This window comes from Scardinius erythrophthalmus (assembly GCF_964197995.2).
Source record: "Scardinius erythrophthalmus genome assembly, chromosome: 20".
NCBI lineage: Eukaryota > Metazoa > Chordata > Actinopteri > Cypriniformes > Leuciscidae > Scardinius > Scardinius erythrophthalmus.
The window spans coordinates 20297418-20319747 of NC_138240.1; the positions used below are offsets into that span (position 1 = coordinate 20297418).

General features: G+C 41.9%; 1 protein-coding gene across 1 annotated transcript; it reads left to right on the top strand.

Moving 5' to 3' along the window:
- Nucleotides 1–558: 558 nt before the first annotated feature.
- Nucleotides 559–4739, top strand: LOC308681003 (rano class II histocompatibility antigen, A beta chain-like; the record flags this gene model as incomplete). Its single annotated transcript, XM_081349525.1, has 3 exons — nt 559–784; nt 861–1138; nt 4713–4739. Coding segments are annotated over 3 exons (531 nt in total), but the record flags the coding sequence as incomplete, so codon positions are not given.
- Nucleotides 4740–22330: the final 17591 nt, after the last annotated feature.

Consider the following 22330-nt stretch of genomic DNA (forward strand, 5'->3'; position numbering starts at 1 on the left):
AAATCTTGGATGTCCAAAAGTTTCTTGGATGTCCAAATCGTATCTCTGCTATCAAACTACAAAAATGGCCGCACGGGGTGGAGTTGAACCAAGTGTCACCTCTGCAGACTGGAGAGCGGGCGGGGTATGACGTGTCTCATTTGCATTTAAAAAGACCGCACCAAAACAAGTTGCTCTCAGACGCACATCAGAAAAAGGGTAGAAAAGGGGCCTGTGGAGCTATAATAATGAGGAATTCAGACCCAAGCATTGCAGTTCCGCTTATATAGACCACAAATGTATGATTTATATGTAAAAAGGAATGATTTAAAAGCATGATATGTCTCCTTTAATATAGTGATGAAATAGTTGAATGTTAACTTTCTTTGTACTGAAAATGCCATTTAAATTGTAGATACAAATATCTTTACTCTGAATTTTTTGGTTTACAAATATGTGATTTTTTGCAAAGATGTATCAGAACATGTTGTATTATTAAACAGTCAAAAGGTTTGTTAGCTGCTGTTTGTTGTGTTTTAGTTAATTGACATTATGGATTCATCCTAATTCTGTCGTGTACTTGGTTCTCCACAAAATGTTGAGCTCATCTACTCAATATATTATGACAAAACTGAATTGCTGAGATTTAACAGTACTGAAAATAAAGTTGTTGCGTACACTGAATATGCAATGAAATGGGCGGATGATTTTAATAAAAAACCTGAGTGGCTACATAAGGAGGCAGAGAAAGTCATTGCCGATTGCAAGCACTTTGGGCAATTCCTCCCTATAGAAGTAAAAACAGGTGAGCATTGAACACTAAAAACTTTTTGAAACCACACATGAATCACAACACAAAATTAACTTTATCATGTCTACAGTAAAACCAGAAGTCATCGTCAGGTCAGTAAGGCAGGCCAGTGGTAAAAGTCAAGCCATGTTGATCTGCAGTGCCTATGACTTCTACCCCAAACCCATCAAACTGACGTGGATGAGAGATGATGAAGCGGTGGCAGCTGATGTGACCTCCACTGAGGAGCTGACTGATGGAGACTGGTACTACCAGATTCAATCCCACCTGGAATACTTTCCCAAACCTGGAGAGAAGATCTCCTTTGTGGTGGAGCATGCCAGTTCTCATATATATAGGCTATATACTGTATATATATATATATATATATATATATATATATATATATATATATATATATATATATATATATATAATATATATATATATATATATATATATTTAGATTAATTATATATTATATAAAGATTATATATAAAGATTATATATATATATATATATATATATATATATATATATATTATGATGTTTTATCATCATCTGATTTTAGGTATCCTAAATATAAACATATATAAGAAATGAAACATTTGTAATTCCTATTTTATATTTAAAAAGTGAAATTCAAGTGACTCATTGGGTTGCTGGTTACTATTGCAATTTTATCTCAAGGCTTAACTGACAGAATTGTGTGCGTTGCATAACAAGCCATTGGCCTGACATCGTCATACTCAGAATATGAGTCTGATACTGCTCCATTGGGCTGTGATTATGGGGCGAGTTTGGTTTCAACCGAACCAGGAAAGAAAATTCCTCTGCACTCAATTGGATAGACCTACAACCAATCAGAGCAACGGAGTAAGTGACGTATGTTCTTCATTCATCTTTCCGAACGACAAATGCCTTGGCCGCGGTTCTCTGTTCCTCTTTAAAATTAGATGCGATGGCGGAATCTACACATCTCATTTCTCCAGCGGCAGTCATCTTTGTTGTAAACCAGAGGGGCAGGGTTTCAGAAAACATTGAAGCTTCCCCGGGGGCCGCCATTGATTAGCAGACCATCACCTGCTGTTAGCATTCCATTGACTCCCATTCATTTTGGCGTCACTTTGACAGCGAATAACTTTACATCTGAGGCGTTTAAAGACTCCATTTGTCCATTATTTATTTCTAAAGAAACACGAAAATGTATAAAAGGCTCCGTTACCTTGTATCTTATGTTATGGCCCAGTAGAAACAGTTTTTGTAAAAATAGGCTAACGATTACGTCATAACCACGCGACTCTCTGTTGCACAGTAGAGAGATTACCGAATAGACAGGAGGAGAAGCTCGCAGGCAATCGGGGGGGACGTGGAGGCATAAAGTCCGATAAAGTCAAGGGAGAACCCCATAGAGAGTCATAAAGTTGCTCCTGCTCCTAGCTCATGGACAGCTCCTACTCACACTCTCCGTCTCTGCAAGTTTCGGAAGGGAATGATTCAGATTTCTCTTGGCACAGCTACTAGAAGACAGACAGTTTGCTCACGTCACATCTACGTCGTCAAGCTCAGTTTGAGTCTGCGCAGTACGCTCAGCCATCAGGAAGTGAGTGCTTCTAATTGACTTCACTTTTCTACGTTGAATCATAGATATCATATAATAAAGGCTAGATATCTCGCGCGCGCTGCTGGCCTATGGAGGTCGACGTCCGTACACGGCAGCCATCTTACCACAGGGTGCTCGCTCACTCGTAACATGGTGCATGTACGTTTAAATAACCATAACTTGCTCAATTTTCTACCGATTTTCAAACAGTTTGGTTTGTTATAAACGTCAGAGATGTAGTTATAACACTGCATACATATGAATAATTATAACAATGGACTTCCATATGAAAGAATTATAGCCACGTTAATAATGTTTGTAAGAAACCAAACCATTTGTAAATCCGTCAAGACTACATTATGTTACTGTTGATCATCTGTCCATCATCGTATAAAGCCCGCCCTGACAATTTGATTGGTCCGAACAGCTCTGGTTCGAGCATAGTTGCTCCCCAACAGATCAAGTCCAGACCGAACTTCCCGACCTCAAATGTTGTGGGCGGGGCTAAGTTTGGCTGGCATCCAGGCTAACGCCGGTTTCACACTGCACGCGGTTGCAGTCTGTCGATCCGTTCCAGTTGCGGTGCGTATACAGCTATGCAGCGATCGTTTCCGCACTGAGTCTATTTTTGCTGTGCTGCACGCGCTGAATTAAAGTGACAGCGCATATTTCGTGGTCAAAATGAACACAGATTGACCTGAAAATGTAATAATTTCACCATAAATGCGTTTAATTAAATAAAATGTAGGCTAGTAATCTCACCATAAATGTATTTAATTAAATACTACTTTTTTCACAGTCATCTTTTTTCTCTACTTTAAGAACTGGGTAAAGCAAGGTTCACGAGTTCACACTTACAAATAAGTCAGATAGAATAAATGCGTATTTGGCGTGCTGTCCGAGGAGAGGGCTCCGGGCTCGGTATTTGGCCCGAACCCAGAGTACTCCCCCGTATTCCTGGCTGTGAAAGAACAAGCCGAGAGTGAGGAGTCGGGGTGGTGGAGGGATGCTGAAAACTGTCAAGGAAGTTAGATGAGTTGACAGAGTGAATATTTATATGCTTCCTCTCATGCTGATAGGGTAGACATGGTAATTGTTTGATGAGTTGATTGATTGATTGCTTGATTATTTGAACGTGCTCCTCCCGAACTTTGTTAATAAAACATCATAAAACGTACTTGGTTACTTACGTAACCTCGGTTCCCTTAGAGATAAGGGAACGAATACTGCGTTGCAAACGCTGTGGGAAAACTCCTTTTCTCGAGAATATTGAAGCCTTTATTTTAAAACGCATTGCTGCAGCACAGGCGAGAGCATCAGCCTCGCACGAGCGAGCTGATAGGCTGTGCAGTGGGCAACTGCACGAACCAATGGCGGATCGGCAGAGGCGCGCGAACCAATCAGGGCGCTTGGCACACTGCCAGTGTCAAGCGCGCGAAACTGCACGTGACCGTAGAATATAAATATAGAGAATAATCCGCCATTTGACAGGTATAATCAACTGAAGCGAAAAACACCTGACATAAGAGAAATAGCACGGCAAGGCAACGCAGTACTCGTTCCCTTATCTCTAAGGGAACCGAGGTTACGTAAGTAACCAAGTACGTTCCCTTATGAGAACGTTCTCTCGTACTGCGTTGCAAACGCTGTGGGAACGCTATTTAAAACGCCGTGCTATTAATCTTTTGGCCGCTCTGACTCACAAGTAGTTCCGGGAAGTTACAGAATAGCCAGGATAAACGAGACCGAACATCGGGCCCAGAGATTATCCAATAATTAAGATCTGGGCCAAGGGCCAGATTAACTTAACCACAATTCAAAGTGACAGCCGTGTGTCCAATTTCAAAACTAGTCTGGGTCCACAGAGCCAGGGTCTAGATGGAAAAAACACACAATTGTCCTGGATAGGAACACTCACGTGTTCAGGTCTAAAGTCAGACTGGGTCCGCAGAGCCAGGGTCTAAACAGAAAGAACTCGTGCCTGCAGAGCAGGAACATCTAGGTTGTAGAATCTCACAAATGTGGACGGAACAGACCAGCCGGCCGCCGCACAAATGTCCTCAATAGGAACACCACTCGACCAAGCCCACGAAGAGACGACACCTCTCGTGGAGTGAGCTCTAACACCTATGGACCAAGAGAGGCCCAGTGAGGTGTAAGCCAGAGCAATGGCGTCAACTATCCATCTGGACAGCGTGAGCTTAGAAACAGGAAGGCCCTTGGTTCGGCCCCCGAAACAAACGAAGAGCTGTTCAGACTGTCTGAAAGAGGCCGAACGCTCCAGATAAATTCTCAAAGCTCTGACGGGGCAAAGCGTGAGAGAATCACTGTCCTCTTCAGAGGAGGGAAGAGCTGACAGAGAGATAACCTGGGCTCTGAACGGAGTTGAGAGCACCTTAGGCACATATCCATGTCTTGGCCTAAGAATGACCTTGGAGTCATTAGGACCAAACTCCAGACAGGAAGCGCTAGTAGAAAGCGCCTGCAAGTCCCCTACTCTTTTAACTGACGCCAGTGCTAGAAGCAGGGCGGTTTTCAGAGAGAGGGGCTTGAGATCTGCCGACTGAAGTGGTTCAAAGGGAGGTCCCCTAAGAGCCCGCAGGACCAGAGAAAGGTCCCAGGCCGGTATAGACGGTGGCCGAGGCGGGTTAAGCCTTCTGGCGCCCTTAAGGAAACGAACTATAAGGTCGCTTTTACCTAAGGAGGCTCCGGCTTCCAATACGTGAAAAGCAGCAATGGCTGCCACGTACACTTTGAGAGTGGAGGGGGAGCGACCCGCATCCAACATCTCTTGCAGAAAAGAAAGCACTTTTGGCACTTCACAAGTGTGTGGGTCGAGGTTTCGAGCTAAACACCAGCTGGAGACAGACTGCACTGACCATTTAAGGTGATAGAGGCGTCTAGTAGACGGAGCTCTAGCCTCCATAATAGTGTTCAGGACACCCTCTTGAAGATCCTGGGGTACCCGTTGAGTGGCCATACATGTAGGGCCCACAAGTCGGGACGGGGATGCCAGATTGTCCTGTTGGCCTGAGCCAGAAGGTCGCACCTCAGTGGAATTGGCCACGGGTCTGTTACAGACAGTTGCATCAACTCTGGGAACCAAATCTGGGTCCGCCAGAGGAGCCACCAAGAGAACCGCGCTTTTGGTGTTCCTGATCCGTTCGATGACCTGAGGGAGCATCGAGACCGGAGGAAACGCATAGAGAGGAAGGTTGGGCCAGTCGTGGGCCAACGCATCCCTGTTCTTTGAAAAGAAGATTGGGCAGTGACAGTTGTCTTCTGAGGCAAAAAGATCTACTTCTGCCTTCCCGAAGACCTCCCAAAGCAGGAGAACTGTCTGAGGGTGGAGAGACCATTCTTCTGGGGGAACTCTGCCCCGAGAGAGCATGTCTGCTCCTGTGTTCAACGTGCCTGGCACGTGAGCTGCCCTGAGCGAGCGCAGGTTGGTGTGAGCCCATAGTAGGAGCTGCATGGCTATGGCAAACAGGTTGCGGGACCTGAGGCCGCCCTGGCGATTTATGTAAGAGACCACCGACATATTGTCCGTTCGGACCAGCACGTGGTGTCCAGCCAGGTGTGGGAGGAAGGTTTTTAGGGCTAGAAAAACTGCTCTCATTTCGAGGCAGTTGATGTGTAGGCGTTTCTCCGAGCTCGACCAGAGGCCGGAGGCAGGCCTGCCCTCGTACAGAGCTCCCCAACCCGAGTTGGAGGCGTCTGTTGAAATCACCCTCCTCTCTGAGACCACCCCCATGCTTACGCCCTGCTGGTACCAGCTGGCGTCTTTCCAAGGGGCCAGGGCTTGAACACAGCGCTGGTCCACCTTGATAATCAAGTGGCCTGAGTGCCAGGCGTGGGGTGGCACCAGAGGTGCTAGCCACAGCTGAAGAGGACGCATACGCAGTAGGCCGAGTTGGAGTACTGATGATGCAGAGGCCATCAGGCCAAGGATCCTCTGAAACGTTCTGAGGGGTACATAAGAGCCCTCTGTGAACGATGCTGCGAGCTGCTGAATCGTTAGAGCACGGGCCGGTGTGGGCCATGGTCTCATAAGTACGGAGTCGAGAACTGTTCCCAGGAACGTGATACATTGGCTGGGCAACAGAATACTCTTGGCAAAATTGACCCTGAGCCCTAGACATTCCAGATGTCTGAGGAGCCAGGCTCTGTGAGTATGTGACTCCGCCTCTGACTGAGTCAATATGAGCCAGTCGTCGAGGTAGTTCAGGATGCGCATGCCCCGCTGTCTCAGGGGGGAGAGAGCTGCATCCATGCACTTCGTGAATGTACGAGGTGCCAGTGCCAGTCCAAATGGTAGGACTGTGTACTGGTATGTCTGCCCCTCGAAGGCGAATCTCAAGAATGGCCTGTGGTGGGGGTTCACTTGAATGTGAAAGTAAGCGTCTTTTAGATCTATTGAGAAAAACCAGTCGCCTGGGCGAATTTGCGCCAGGATGTGTCTGGTCGTGAGCATTCTGAACGGCCGTGACATGAGAGCCTTGTTCATGTCTGAGATCTAAAATGGGTCTCAGGCCGCCGTCTTTCTTTGGAACAAGAAAGTAACGGCTGTAAAAACCTGACTCGCTCTGAGAAGGGGGGATCTTCTCGATGGCCCCTTTGGCCAGCAGTCTTAACACTTCGGTGCGGAGGACATGACTCAGTGTGCTCCTTACCGTGGTTTGTATAACCGCGCGAAAACGCGGTGGTCTGCGGGCGAACTGAAACGAGTAACCGCGCTTTATGATGTTCATTACCCATTCTGAAACTCCGGGGATAGCTTGCCAAGCTAGAGCCCGCAGAGCCAGAGGCATTATCATATGCTCTCATTGACAAATGCGGAACAATTAGTTCATGCGTTCATGACCTCAAGGCTAGATTATTGTAATGCTCTACTGGGTGGTTGCCCTGCACGCTTAATAAACAAACTACAGCTGGTTCAAAACGCAGCAGCTCGAGTTCTTACCAGAACCAGGAAGTATGACCATATTAGCCCAGTTCTGTCAAAACTGCATTGGCTCCCTATTAAACATCGCATAAATTTTAAAATATTGCTGATTACTTACAAAGCACTGAATGGTTTAGCTCCGCAGTACTTGAGCGAGCTCTTAACGCATTATAGTCCGTCACGTCTATTACGATCTCAAAATTCCGGCCAGTTGATTATACCTAGAATATCAAAATCCACTGCTGGCGGTAGATCCTTTTCCTATTTAGCACCAAAACTCTGGAACAGTCTTCCTACCATTGTCCGGGAAGCAGACACACTCTGTCAGTTCAAAGCCAGATTAAAGACACATCTCTTTGACCTAGCTTTCACATAATACATTATAGACTTCTATAATTTAATGTTATGCTGCATAGATTAGGTCAGCCGGAACCGGGAACACTTCCCAAAAATCCTGATGTACTCGTTACATCATGAGAAGAATGGCATCTACGCTAATTTTAGTGTCTGTGTTTATCCCAAGGTTTTTCCTGCAGCCTGCCGGATCCAGGCCGTATCCAGATCTGACGAAGGACCTTCACCTGGACCGATGACAACGCAGTGCTGAAGTGCCAACTAGTCTCTCCCTATGGAGGATCCCACTACCACTCTACAGATAAGGCGTTGTCGGGAAAATTCGTCTCGCGTTCCTAGACCCCAAAGCAACAAATAAAATAAAGTTCCTTATCAAAATTTATAAGGAAAGACAAGTATTTTGTTTAGGCTTGGCTTGTAGGGAATTCCAAACCTGCGTATATTCTAACGCACATAACTATAGAACCCATTCTAAATGCGCATGTGACCGCCATCAGCGTTTCTCACAGGTTCGCGTTTAAAGTCTGTGTAGAGAGAATGGTGTCGTCTTAGCGGCCCCTAATTTAATAACAAATGATCGTTGCGACGGAACCAAATCAATTAAAACTAACTTTAGATGGAAATAACTTAACTCTGCTGTAAAGCCGAAACAATCTCTGTTACCTTAAAATATACGCTTATCTCTGTAAAGCTGCTTTGAGACAATCTACATTGTTAAAAGCGCTATATAAATGAAGATGACTTGACTTGACATATCTGGAACGCCCGGAGTTGGGGGTTCGAACGTACATGTATGTGAGGGAGAAATTTTGCTCGATTTGTGCTTTTTGTGGGTCGCTGTTAAAACAGCGTTTGTGTGCAGGGGTGCGTGACAGGTGACGGGCCCATGTACAGCATTTAAAACTGCTCCAACCGCCTGAACTGAAGAGGGGGCTGAGAGTAGCACTCGAGCGATCTTCGGGGCTGGTCTGGCCGCGGTGGGACAATGACCCCTCTTTATGCCGGTTAGGACGGCTTCTTGGGCTCGTGATCGAGCGTGAGCTTCGGCCGCGGGCCCTGAAGCTTAGGGAACGGGAACCGCTTTGCATGCTTCAGGCGCTGGCTGGTCTCAGCCACTGGGCGGGGCTGGAGGACCTGTGAAGCTACCCTCTCAGGTCGCGGCGTGCTCTTGGGGCGCCGTTGGACCGAACTGGAGCGTTTTGGTAGAAAATGCTTCATAGCGCTGGAAGCTTTCTGAGCCTCAGTGAAGCGTTCTGCGAAGCCGCTGACAGATGGGGCGAAGAGACCAGATGCTGTGACTGGAGAATCGAGGAAGGCGGTCTTGTCTGCGTCCCTGATTTCAGTCAAAGTCAGCCACAGGTGGCGCTCTAAAACAACCAGGCTGGCTATGTTGCGGCCCAGGGCTTGAGCGGTGGTCTTTGTGGCCCGTAGCTCCAAATCCGTCGCACTTCTGAGGTCCTTAAAAGTGTCTGGGTCAGGGCCTGACTCGTCCATGGAGCGGAGGAGCTTCGCCTGAAACACTTGAAGGGTCGCCATGGCGTGAAGAGCAGAGGCGGCTTGACCGGCGGCAGCATAAGCGCGGCTGGCAATGGCCGAAGTGGTTCTGCACGGCTTGGATGGGTGCACAGTCTTAGACCTCCAACTTCCTGCAGTGGGAGGGCATAAGTGTGCAGCGACCGCTTCCTCCAGTGGGGGGAGACACACATAACCTTTTTCGTCAGCGCCGTCAACAGTGGAGAGCGTTGAAGAAGCAGATGAGCGCGTTCGCGCTGAAAAGGGCGCGCGCCAGCTTTTAGTGAGCTCCTCGTGGACCTCAGGCAGAAATGGAGCGGCGCGCTGACGAGGGGCCTGTTGGCGCCCCGGCAGGTACCACTCGTCGAGGCGGCTTCTGGCAGGCTCGGCTGGGGAAAGCCAGTCGAGTCCCAACTTGTTGACAGCGCGAGACATGACACGGAAGAGTTCGGCGTCGATGTTTGCTCGAGTGTCAGAAGGATCTAACTGAGAGGGGGGGGGCGGGGTCCGCGGAGCCCGACCAATCCTCACTCTCAGATGCCGCCACAGAAACTGCGTCGTCCATATCTTCAGCAGATCCGCCAAAAGAGACGAGTCCCGCCGCTTCAGACGAGGGGCGTTGGTCGCTCTGAGAGAACAGAACTGGAGAAGAGGGCGTGGGCGAAGCACGTGGAGAAAGGCCCGGCGTGCATTCGCTAAACTCACCGCGTTCAGGACGCCTCTGATCGCACCGCTTCTTCCTACGGGGCTCGCGGGGCGCCGAAGATGGAAGATGGGCGGAATCACTCACCGACGAAGCGAGCGCGAGTCTCGAGCGGAGAGTAGAAACAGGCAGCCCGTCGCAGAGAAGGCAGCCGCCTTTAGTGAGCGCTGACTCGGCGTGCTCAGGGCCGAGACAGGCAGCACACTGTGTGTGTCTGTCAGACACATGCAGGGGAACCCCGCAGGATTCGCAGATAGAGAGCGGCATTTGCAACAACGCCGCGCGCTGTGAAAACAGCGATTTTGCTCTTTTAGAAAGAGAGAGAAAAAGGATACTCGTCGGATGCCACAGGGAAACGCTCAGCTGGCAGATGCCGGGATGCGAAGCTGTTCCGCTGGACGGCTGTTCGACGACGAGCGGCTTCTTTATCCGGAGAAGATCAGCGACGAGGTGAGTCGAGAGCTGAAGGAGATTAAATCTGTCAAATGGTGGATTATTCTCTATATTCTACGGTCACGTGCAGTTTCGCGCGCTTGACACTGGCAGTGTGCCAAGCGCCCTGATTGGTTCGCGCGCCTCTGCCGATCCGCCATTGGTTCGTGCAGTTGCCCACAGCACAGCCTATCAGCTCGCTCGTGCGAGCCTGATGCTCTCGCCTGTGCTGCAGCAATGCGTTTTAAAATAAAGGCTTCAATATTCTCGAGAAAAGGAGTTTTCCCACAGCGTTTGCAACGAAGTACGAGAGAACGTTCTCGTAAGGGAACTACAATTTACCTTAACAAGGCGACATAATGAACAACACTTGTCTCATTCGTGGAGGTGGAAAAACAAGCTCTTTGTGACATGCAAGATTTATTGTAGGCCTATTAAAATTTAAATGCAAAAGAAAAGGCATGAAAGTCGGCTGTTTTTGTCCATTTTAAGTTTTAATTTAAAATGTTTGCGATTTTAATATAATGCATTATATTGGTTAAATATTTGACCACTTGCTTGAGCAACTTATAAGTAGAAGTAATGCATGGAATAATAGGCCTACGTTGTATAAATTGTGTTTAAACGTGCATACGTCCATTAAAGAGTGTATATGTGTACAAAGAGAATTCGCAATGCTGACAAAACTTTTTTTAAATAAAAGATGCTGCATAAATAAAAATAGTAAGTAGGTTTTTGTGGTACAGCCGCGGATCAGTTACGCACTGCAAACGCAGCATAGGCCTATGTGAAAGCACTGTAGCGCATGCTGCTCCTGCACCGCATACACACTGCACACGGAGTATGTGAGAAACGGGCGTAACAAAACATTGAATATTTCAGCACAATTTTATCTTATTTTGCAGATTCATCTCTGTCAGAATTTGACAGGAATAAGATGATAACTGGAGCTGCAGGGCTGGTTTTGGTGGTGATCATGGCAGCAGGAGGGCTGATCTATTACAAAAGAAAACACACAGGTTGGTGCAGACACACACTCATATGCACATTTTCAAAACAAAATTGCAATAAGGCATTAGAAATATCATGGTTACTCCATTTTAATTATGTTGTAAAATACTTAGGATTTCAAGTTCATGTCCCTTCATTTACTAGCACACATTATATCAGCTGGAAGTCAATACATTATATACACTGAACAGTGGCACATCAGAGTGAACATTGAGTAACAGACTGTGTATCAGCTTATTAAAGACACTGAAACCTTCCATAAGATCTTCAGAGGCACCAAACACAACCAGTTCAACTGCAATGCTGGTGTACACAACTGTTTTATTGATTAATCAAAGAGAAAATTCTCATCTGGTTTGCTCTATAATTGCACTTTTTTTGTTGTTGCAAAGGTTAATTCAAATGCATCCATGCATGTTTTATGTTGATTCATCGTCTACAACCTAGAGGGTATGATATCTCAGTGAAGATACACTGACAAATACTTTATGGATGAAAGTACAGTGGCTCTATTCTAAATCTTTTTTAAGGTGCACCACCAATGACAGCTGAAGAAATAATAGAGAATTCAGTAAATCAGGTTACATGTAAATGTAACTCCTATTGATTTTCATGTAGATTAATTATAAATACATATTATGAATTTGCAATATTTACAACAATGTTTTACCAGCAAGATGACGACAATGGTAATGGTTTTTGGTTTCGTTTGATTTTGCAAATATATGCCAGATATATGACAGTGAGTTTTGATATTAAGTCTGATAGACACAATAGAATGGTCGAGTTTATACTAAGAAGCATGAGGAAGTTTGGCAGAATAAATTCCTGATCTCTGTAATGCATGCAGAAGTATGTATTCTTTCCACAAAAACAAAAACGAGGAAGTAAAAAATAAATAAAAATAAAGAAGTACAGAAAAGCAATGTTACAGTTGGATCATAATATATAGGTGGGAATTCAGGGTGATTGGGACACTTTTTACCGTTGAGATGACTTGGAAAAAGTGTCACAACCAAACTGAAAACACCATAAAGATTATATAAAGTCAATAATCTATTTGGAAATATAAATACAATAAATTTAGAAATATTATTTGGAGGAATACACAACTAAACCTGCAGGACTAACTTCTGATGCTAACCTGCCAAACCTTCTTCACACTGTGGTGATCAGTTGTTATTCCTATTATTGTTCTATAGATGGCAGCAGTATAAAATAGACAGATGACTATATAGAGGTCGAACAATAGAAGGGGAGTGCTTAGGGAATAAAGGCTACATGCCAGTTTGTACATTTTATTTTCAGTGTGTTTATTAAATGAACACAACACACACCATCTGAGAAGAGTCACATTATGTTGGCCACAAACTTGAAGATTTTAAGCCTGATTTTGTAGCAACCGACTTTTTGTCCATATCATTTTAGACCATAGGCGTATCTTATCTTATAGGCTAAATATTATGTAAAGTCAGTAAATACATTAAATATATATAGTTATGTGAAAAATATTGTGCAGTCACTAGAATGTAACAATAATTTCTGGTCTGTGATAGAAGAGCTGACAGATTAAATCTACTGTCAAAAACTACAATAACTTTCTTTCATTTGTTAGCCTATGTTAAACTATTCTGATGGAAATGCTGAACTTAGTAGCAAGACCAATACTAGATGTTTTAAAATATAAACAAAAATATGAATTGCAGAATTTTATTTTATTTTTGCCACCAGAGTATGTCAAATGACCATTACTGATTTGTTTTTATAGAAACAAAAATCTATCATTAAGTTGACCAGTAGAGGGCGCCAATAACCAGAATTTATGAGGGCAACTCAACATGCTGCATGTAATATGTATCTATAAATGTAAACCATTTAATACTATTTGCCAATTGCTTTATTTTTTTATATAAATTCATGATTTAATAAAATCATCCATTTTCAAGATTTTATTAAAACCACATTTGACTCCTAGCAATTACAGCTATAACATCAACCACAACAAACAATTTTGCTACTAATCTGACATCGATATCTCATCAATATGACCATGAAAGGATAACTGTTTGAAAATATATGTTCATTGTTTTAAATTGAGCAAAATATGTGAGACGAGCAGAGGGCTGTGATGAGTAAATTTATGGATGTTTTTTTTTCAATTACAGTACATTTCTGGCCCTGTGGAATTTCAGAAAATAAATTAGTCTAAAATATCCTTTTCATATTTTCACTAGTTTTATTTATCCTCTTTTTTCAAACAACACAAGGATATCAGACATTTATTAAAATTATTTCTCATGGATGATGCAGATGTAGATTATTTATAGAAACAGGGGGAATATAGTGTGTATTTGAGCTACAGCAGATTTTGCAATGCAAATTTTCATGGCATCTGTACATGACAAAATAACTAACAACAGTGTCAGTGTTGCTGTATCAGAACCTATATCCATTTTTTCTCTTTGGCAATAAAAACTGCTCCAGTGACCAAACCCAGCAGCCCAAGAGCCAGACCAACTCCACAGAACACTGATGGACCGATGCTGGGCCCCTTTATCTCTACATCTGCACAGACACAAACGTTTGTGACATTCATCATGTGATTCTAAAAGGAAATAGATGTGAATAATAAATAAATATCTACCCCATGTTCTGGTCTGAGGTTGTTGAAGGGCTTTGTGCTCCACAGAACAACTGTAAACGTCTCCTTCCTCTGGAATGAAGCTCAGTCGAGAAAATACATTAAGTGTCCCATCGTTGTTGGGATAGTATCTGCTGACAGTTGATCCATCTGTCACGTTCACATTGTTCTTGGTCCACAAGACTTTGACAGGTGGAGGGAAGAATCCAGAAACCAGACAAATCATGGTATTTTTGACATTTAATTTCATATCGTTCCTGGGGTAAATTGAGGTATAGGGGAATTCTGAAAGATATTTAGATTTTATCACTGTTTTGTTTAATAACCATTCTCTTTAGACAGTAACTGTGTGAAAAAGACATCTTACCAAGAGGAGGTTCAGATATATTAAGAGAGAGCGTCCTGAAATAAGCATCTTTGCACACAGGTGTTAATCCAATATCAGTGGGGGAAACATCTTGTAAGGGTATTGTATCAAAGCCAGCAATACCATATACAATATCAGGCACCGTCAGAACTAGTTTTGCATCTTCTAAATCCATATATGCAGCCACTTCAGTATCATAAGTGAAGAGAATTTCGTTACTACCAGCTGATCCACTGCATGATTCAATCACGCCATATTCAGGATAACCTAAAGATTTCAGAATTGAAAAGATTTGTTACATATCACCTAGAAAAGATTTTTAGTTCTAGTAGTCTAACTCAAATTCTTAAATCTAACCAAAATAATAATAACAATTTTATATATATATATATGAGTTTATTTGCACTGCAAGTGAAAATAAAATTCTGCATTTATTTCTGCAATAAACACAATAAAACAACAACTCAAGCTTTAGCAGTATTACAATGGAATCGCTCTTTGTTCATAGAAGGATTATCATATATTGATTCCATATCAGCAAAATTATCATTAATGAATCACATTTTAAATCACATTATTAATTCAAAGTTTTAGAATTTGTCCTAAAGCTTTTACTTACTTTGACCTTCAGTATATGGCAAATAGGCAATGAAAAATGCTATTCCGCAAAATGATCCAAGCATGTTTGTTCACAGAAGTGAGTCGGTTTTGGATCCTTACACCTGTGGTGCTGTGGTCAGTCATGAACTTGATATTCTGGTATTGATATGATCGTGGCTCAAGTTAACCACTCAACCACCAGAGGTCACCGTCAGCAGAATTTTGACTGTCTCACTCATTATGACATTCAGTCAGTCTTGGGTCGGTTACAGTGGAACTGGATTTAGGGCTGTTAGTTACTTAAATAGTTATATACCTGGAGAAAGCTATTTATTAGCGTTTATATTTATCTCATTGATGGTTGCTGGATTGGAGCAAAGCTTTTTCGTACTTTGACTTCTGCTTGTTATAGCCTGCTGTGGATTTGGATAGTTTTGCTTCAAGTCAAGTCAAGTCATCTTCATTTATATAGCGCTTTTAACAATGTAGATTCACTCTCAGAAAAAAAGGTACAAAAGCTGTCACTGGGACAGTAGGCCTACCCTTCAAAAGGGTTCTAATATGTACCATTTAGGTAATATGTACTCGTTTGGTACCAATAGCCTGTGTACCTTTGAGGGACTTATATGCACTACAAAGGTTTTGAAAAGGTACCGCCACAGTAGTGACAGCATGTGTACCTTTTTTTCTGAGAGTGTTGTTTCAAAGCAGCTTTACAGAGATAAACGTACAGTATAATTTAAGGTAACAGAGATTGTTTTGGCTTTATAGCGGTTCTTTAATAAAGTTATTTTTCAGCTAAAGTTAGTTTTGATTGATTTGCTTCCGTCGCAATGATCATTTGTTATTAAATTTGGGGCCGCTAAGACGACACCATTCTCTCTACACAGACTTTAAACGCGAACCTGTGAGAAACGCTGATGGCGTTCACACGCACATTAAGAATTGGTTCTATAGATGTGCGTTTGAATATAGCTATGTGCGCAGGTTTGGAATTCCCTACAAACCAGCCTAAACAAAGTACTGGCGTTTTCTTATAATTTTTGATACAGAATTTTATGTTATTTTATCAATTCGGGCTACGCGAATTGAGTTTCCCGACAACGCTTTATCTGTAGAGTGGTAAAGGGATCCTCCATAGGGAGAGACTATTTGGCACTTCAGCACTGCGTTGGATCGGGTTCAGGCGAAGGTCCTTCATCAGATCTGGATGCTGGATACGGCTGGTTGCGGGAAAAGCTTCAGCTTCATTGGAGATCTCTACACATGGATGATAACCACTCGTCTTAACCTGCTTACAGTTACAGTATGATTTCCTTCAATAAAAAAAATATTTTTTTTGTTAAATTTTTAAAACCAGACTGACTTTTTGGATACTGCGAAGAATAGTCTGTCATGTGGTAGTGTGTGTCCAGGCGCGCAGATGGCACTGGGGACGGGGGGGACATGACCCCCCCAGATTCATAGTGACCCGATCCGTCCCCCGCCCTCACTATCCCTACGAAACGCGACAAAAATCGGTAAAACAGGGGATTAATCAGTGTTTTCGCTATACATTATGTGTATACACTATAGCCTACATAAACGTGTTTTTGCCAAACGGATTTAAATCCGATCTTCAATTCCCGCGCTTGGTCCCGCGTCTGTGACTTACTTTCACTTTGATTTGCGATAGTTTGCTTGATGAATATGTTCAGCTTCTCGTCTGCGGCGATGCTGTTCCAGTAGCGTCGCCATATCCGGCTATAACATTACATATAGCCTATAACACGCTCTCACACGTTAATTTTTTAGCATTTTTGGAAGGAGTAAAATTTACATATATGGTTTCAACAACCAGATGCATTTACACTTGTTCAGTTTCGTCTGGGATGCGTCTCAGACCTCCTCCTGAAGTGGTTTGAGCGCGCGGATTCAAATCTGTCTCGAATGCGTTTCGGAGGGCATTTACACCTGGTCTTTTCACGATCGGATAGCTATCCCATCACAGAAAGCGCATGAAGTGGCCAGGTGTAAACAGCCCCTATTTCTGAGCTGAGCCGGTGATTTTCTGAACTGAAAAAAATTGACTGTATAAATGTCATATAAAGGCGATGAAGAGACAAAAAAAATCACCTCGTTTTTTCAAAAACCAAACAATTAGTATTATTATTATTTGCACATAGGTTCTTTGCTTTTTTGTTCATAATGATAGACTTTGTATGCTGAGATAAGCAAATGTTAAAAAAAAACATACTTTGCTAAAGACATGAAGTTTTGGTGGGTGATTGGCAAACTAGTCAAATAACAGTCTGATCATGCATTGCTAGTGGTGATCAGGTAGGCTTTTGTTTACCTTTGGTCATTGTTGTTTATCCATGATTTCAAATAACAATCCCCCAATGGCTTTTTAATGCAAATCATTAGCCCAATTATGCAAAGTTACTACTTGAGCACTAGTTAAAGCCCAAATTACGAAAATAACGAATTGAGTTTAAATCATTTGCTGACAGCTTGGTCCCCCCCAGTTAAAAAATTCTATCTGCGCCCCTGTGTGTGTCCATACCAAAAGAAAATGAATAATAAAATCCCGATAAAACAGCATTAATCAATAAACTTTAACAACATAGTCAAAGCACAATAAATGAACAACTACAACTTTTTTTTTTCTTTTACCTGATCTAAAAATATATTTTTGGAAGGTTTTTTTTTTTTTTTTACATATTTTGCACTTTTGCAAATGTATACGTCATCTGTACACGACAACAGAACAAAAAATACATTCTGCATCTGTCACATTTATATTGTTCTTGGTCCACAAGACTACTTACAAACCATATGCAATCCTACTTCTCTGTATTTGTAATGTATACCAAAATGTTTGGCTATTTTTTTTTAGAACTTTCTTATTGAATTGACAAAGTTAAAATGTTTCAATCAAATGGGTTTTAGATGGCAACTTTGTGGAGTAAAAAAACAAAGATGTCTTAGCAAGAGTTTCAGATACATTAAAGTGGAGAATTCTGAAAGAAGAATATTTGCACAGAGGTGTTAATCCAAATCAGTGGGTTAACATTTTGCAAGAGAAATCTAAGCTAAATACAGTGTAATATGAGAACTAGTTTCGCTTCTTCTAGATCCATGAAACACACTGTATTCAAAGACACAGTGCACACAGCGGGATGACTTCAAAAATGCAGTACAACCTTGTGGTACATTTGTCCGGGGGTGTGTGTTTGTGTGTGTGTGTGTGTATGTGTTGGGGGGATGGGGTTCCGAAAACCAGTCAGTATCTGGTGTGATTTGCCTAACGCAGTGCAACACATCTCCTTCGCATAGAGTTGATCAGGTTGTTGATTGTGGTCTGTGGAATGTTGGTCCACTCCTCTTCAATGGCTGTGCGAAGTTGCTGGATATTGGCATGACCTGGAACACGCTGTCGTATACGCCAGTCCAGAGCATCCCAAACATGCTCAATGGGTGACATGTCCGGTGAGTATGCTGGCCATGCAAGAACTGGGATGTTTTCAGCTTCCAGGAATTGTGTAGATCCTTGCAACATGGGGCCGTGCATGCATTATCATGCTGCAACATGAGGTGATAGTTGTGGATGAATGGCACAACAACAACATAACTCCACCGCCACCATGGGCCACTCGATCCACAATGTTGACATCAGCAAACCGCTCACCCACACGATGCCATACACGCTGTCTGCCATCTGCCCTGTACAGTGAAAACCGGGATTGCGAACTGCAGTTAGGTCGAGACCCCGATGAGGATGACGAGCATGCAGATGAGCTTCCCTGAGAAATTCTTTGGCTATGCAAACCGATTGTTGCAGCAGCTGTCCGGGTGGCTGGTCTCAGACGATCTTGGAGGTGAAGATGCTGGATGTGGAGGCCCTGGGCTGGTGTGGTTACACGTGGGCTGCGGTTGTGAGGCCGGTTGGATGTACTGCCAAATTCTCTGAAACGCCTTTGGAGACGGCTTATGGTAGAGAAATGAACATTCAATTCAGGGGCAACTGCTCTGGTGGACATTCCTGCAGTCAGCATGAATGAATGTGTTTGGGATGCTCTGGATCGGCGTATACGACAGCGTTTTCCAGGTCCTGCCAATATCCAGCAACTAGTTGGCTAGCAGCAACGAATTAAAAGTTATGGCCATTTTAACTGTGATTAAATTCAGTATATTTACGTCTGCTATATGTTGCCACGGTGCCACCCCTCAAAAATTCCCGCCCCCCTCTCGCCACCCCATAAATATTTTTCTAGATCCGCCTCTGTATGTTCACAAAAGCGCGAGCCGAGCACGAATCCCGACGCGACGCTTCACGCTTCAGTTAACGATCATACAAGTATAGCTAAACTAAACAGCTGTTTTTCGATCGAAGTTTTAAATGACCGACAGAAATAATCAGTTTGATCAAAGACAGTGGAAACTATAAGCTCAATTTAACAACACAAGCACCCTATTAAATATATTGCCATTACTATTATAAATATAATGTGTATTTGTATAACATTACCTTGAATGTGTTCGAATATTTCCCCAGTATCAGCACTGAGACTTTTCACTGTTTGTATCACTCCGCTTATCTGTGTTTGCGCAACTTGCATCATCAAGCCAGAAGGTGGCGACAAGTCTTTATGAGCAATTGAACCATTTTAGTCCAAAAACATTGATTAATTTAGGAAAGAAAAAGTAGCTTAAACTGATCTTTGATGCTCATACTAATTGCTCATATTTGGACACAGAGGGGTTGCACTGGTGTTTGTTTGAAATGTAACATCTATGCAACATAATCCTTGAATCAGTTCTTATTTAAGGCCATTCCCGTTTCGAATATGTGATTGTGTATTGTCAACAATAAGCATAAACATTCTGCATTTCCATTTTATAGTGTGGATCATTCATTGCAACATTTAAACTGATTCTCATGTTTAAAAATATCTAATAAAATACTTCATGCTACAGCCCACTGACATGCTTTTAAAGCTACTGTTGTCCATTATTGTTTTGGCCTTCAAAACACCTTAAAATGCACATGTCGAGATCAGGAAAATCTATATTTTCTCGAAGGGGTATACCTTCGAATTCCCTATAGCAAGATCATTTTTGGGACCTCTGTATTTATAAAACCCTGCGTACGGTCCTGCACCCAGTAAAGACAGTGATGCAGTAATCCCTTGAATAGTTGGGTTGGGATGGACTAAGGAATAGTCACTCAAAATTCATAATTATTTAGTATTAATAAATAATTAAAAGCCAGTATTAATTGCAAAAACTGCACCTTTTCTGTGGCTAATATTCATTTCATAATGATCCTTTCACCGTGAAGTCAAGCAGCAAAAGTTAAGTGATAATGTGCAAATACTACTGGCCCATTTTGGGGTGAACTAATATGCAAGACTAGTCTTACATGTCACTGTTTATAACACAGAGCGTTCATCCTTTGCTGGGACGCTTAAAAAATAAATATTGGGGGCAAAAATTAAGAGTATACCCACTTCTCCAGGCACCACTACATCACTGACTGAACATCTGCAGGACTCGGTGGCACATCAGAGTGAACATTGAGTAACAGACTGTGTATCAGCTTATTAAAGACACTGAAACCTTCCATAAGATCTTCAGAGGCACCAAACACAACCAGTTCAACTGCAATGCTGGTGTACACAACTGTTTTATTGATTGATCAAAGAGAAAGTTCTCATCTCTGGTTTGCTCTATAATTGCACTTTTGTTGTTGTTGCAAAGGTTAATTCAAATGCATCCATGCATGTTTTATGTTGATTCATCGTCTACAACCTAGAGTGTATGATATCTCAGTGAAGATACACTGACAAATACTTTATGGATGAAAGTACAGTGGCTCTATTCTAAATCTTTTTTAAGGTGCACCACCAATGACAGCTGAAGAAATAATAGAGAATTCAGTAAATCAGGTTACATGTAAATGTAAGTCCTATTGATTTTCTTATTAATTATAAATACATATTATGAATATATTATGTTATTATTATGTTTCACCAGCAAGATGATTACAATGGTAATGTTTTTTTGGTTTCATTTCAATTTACAAATATATGCCAGATATATGACAGTGAGTTTTGATATTAAGTCTGATAGACACAATAGAATGGCCGAGATTATACTAAGAAGCATGAGGAAGTTTGGCAGAATAAATTCCTGATCTCTGTAATGCATGCAGAAGTATGTATTCTTTCCACAAAAACAAAAACGAGGAAGTAAAAAATAAATAAAAATAAAGAAGTACAGAAAAGCAATGTTACAGTTGGATCATAATATATAGGTGGGAATTCAGGGTGATTGGGACACTTTTTACCATTGAAATGACTTAGAAAAAGTGTCACAACCAACCTGAAAACAACCTAAATATTATAGAAAGTCAATAATCTATTTGGAAATATAAATACAATAAATTTATTTAGAAATATTATTTGGAGGAATACACAACTAAGCCTGCAGGACTAACTTCTGATGCTAACCTGCCAAACCTTCTTCACACTGTGGTGATCAGTTGTTATTCCTATTATTGTTCTATAGATGGCAGCAGTATAAAATAGACAGATGACTATATAGAGGTCGAACAATAGAAGGGGAGTGCTTAGGGAATAAATGCTGCATGCCAGTTTGTACATTTTATTTTCAGTGTGTTTATTAAATGAACACAACACACACCATCTGAGAAGAGACACATTATGTTGGCCACAAACTTGAAGATTTTAAGCCTGATTTTGTAGCAACCGACTTTTTGTCCATATCATTTTAGACCATATAGGCCTAGGCTAAATATTATGTAAAGCCAGTAAATACATTAAATATATATAGTTATGTGAAAAATATTGTGCAATCACTAGAATGTAACAATAATTTCTGGTCTGTGATAGAAGAGCTGACAGATTAAATCTACTGTCAAAAACTACAATAACTTTCTTTCAATTGTTAGTCTATGTTAAACTATTCTGATGGAAATGCTGAACTTAACAAGACCAATACTAGATGGTTTAAAATAGAATCAAACATTTTAATTGCAGAATTTTTAGATCTTAGAATTTTATTTTATTTTTGTCACCAGAGTATGTCAAATGACCATTACTGATTTGTATTTATAGAAACAAAAATCTATCATTAAGTTGACCAGTACAGGGCGCCAAGAACCAGAATTTATGAGGGCAACTCAACATGCTGCATGTAATATGTATCTATAAATATAAACCATTTAATAATATTTGCCAATGGCTTTATTTTTTAATATAAATTAATTAAAAAATCATCCATTTTCAAGATTTTATTAAAACCATATTTGACTCCTAGCAATTACAGCTATGCTATAACATCAAACAATTTTGCATCTTTGCATCAATTTTGCTACTAATCTGACATC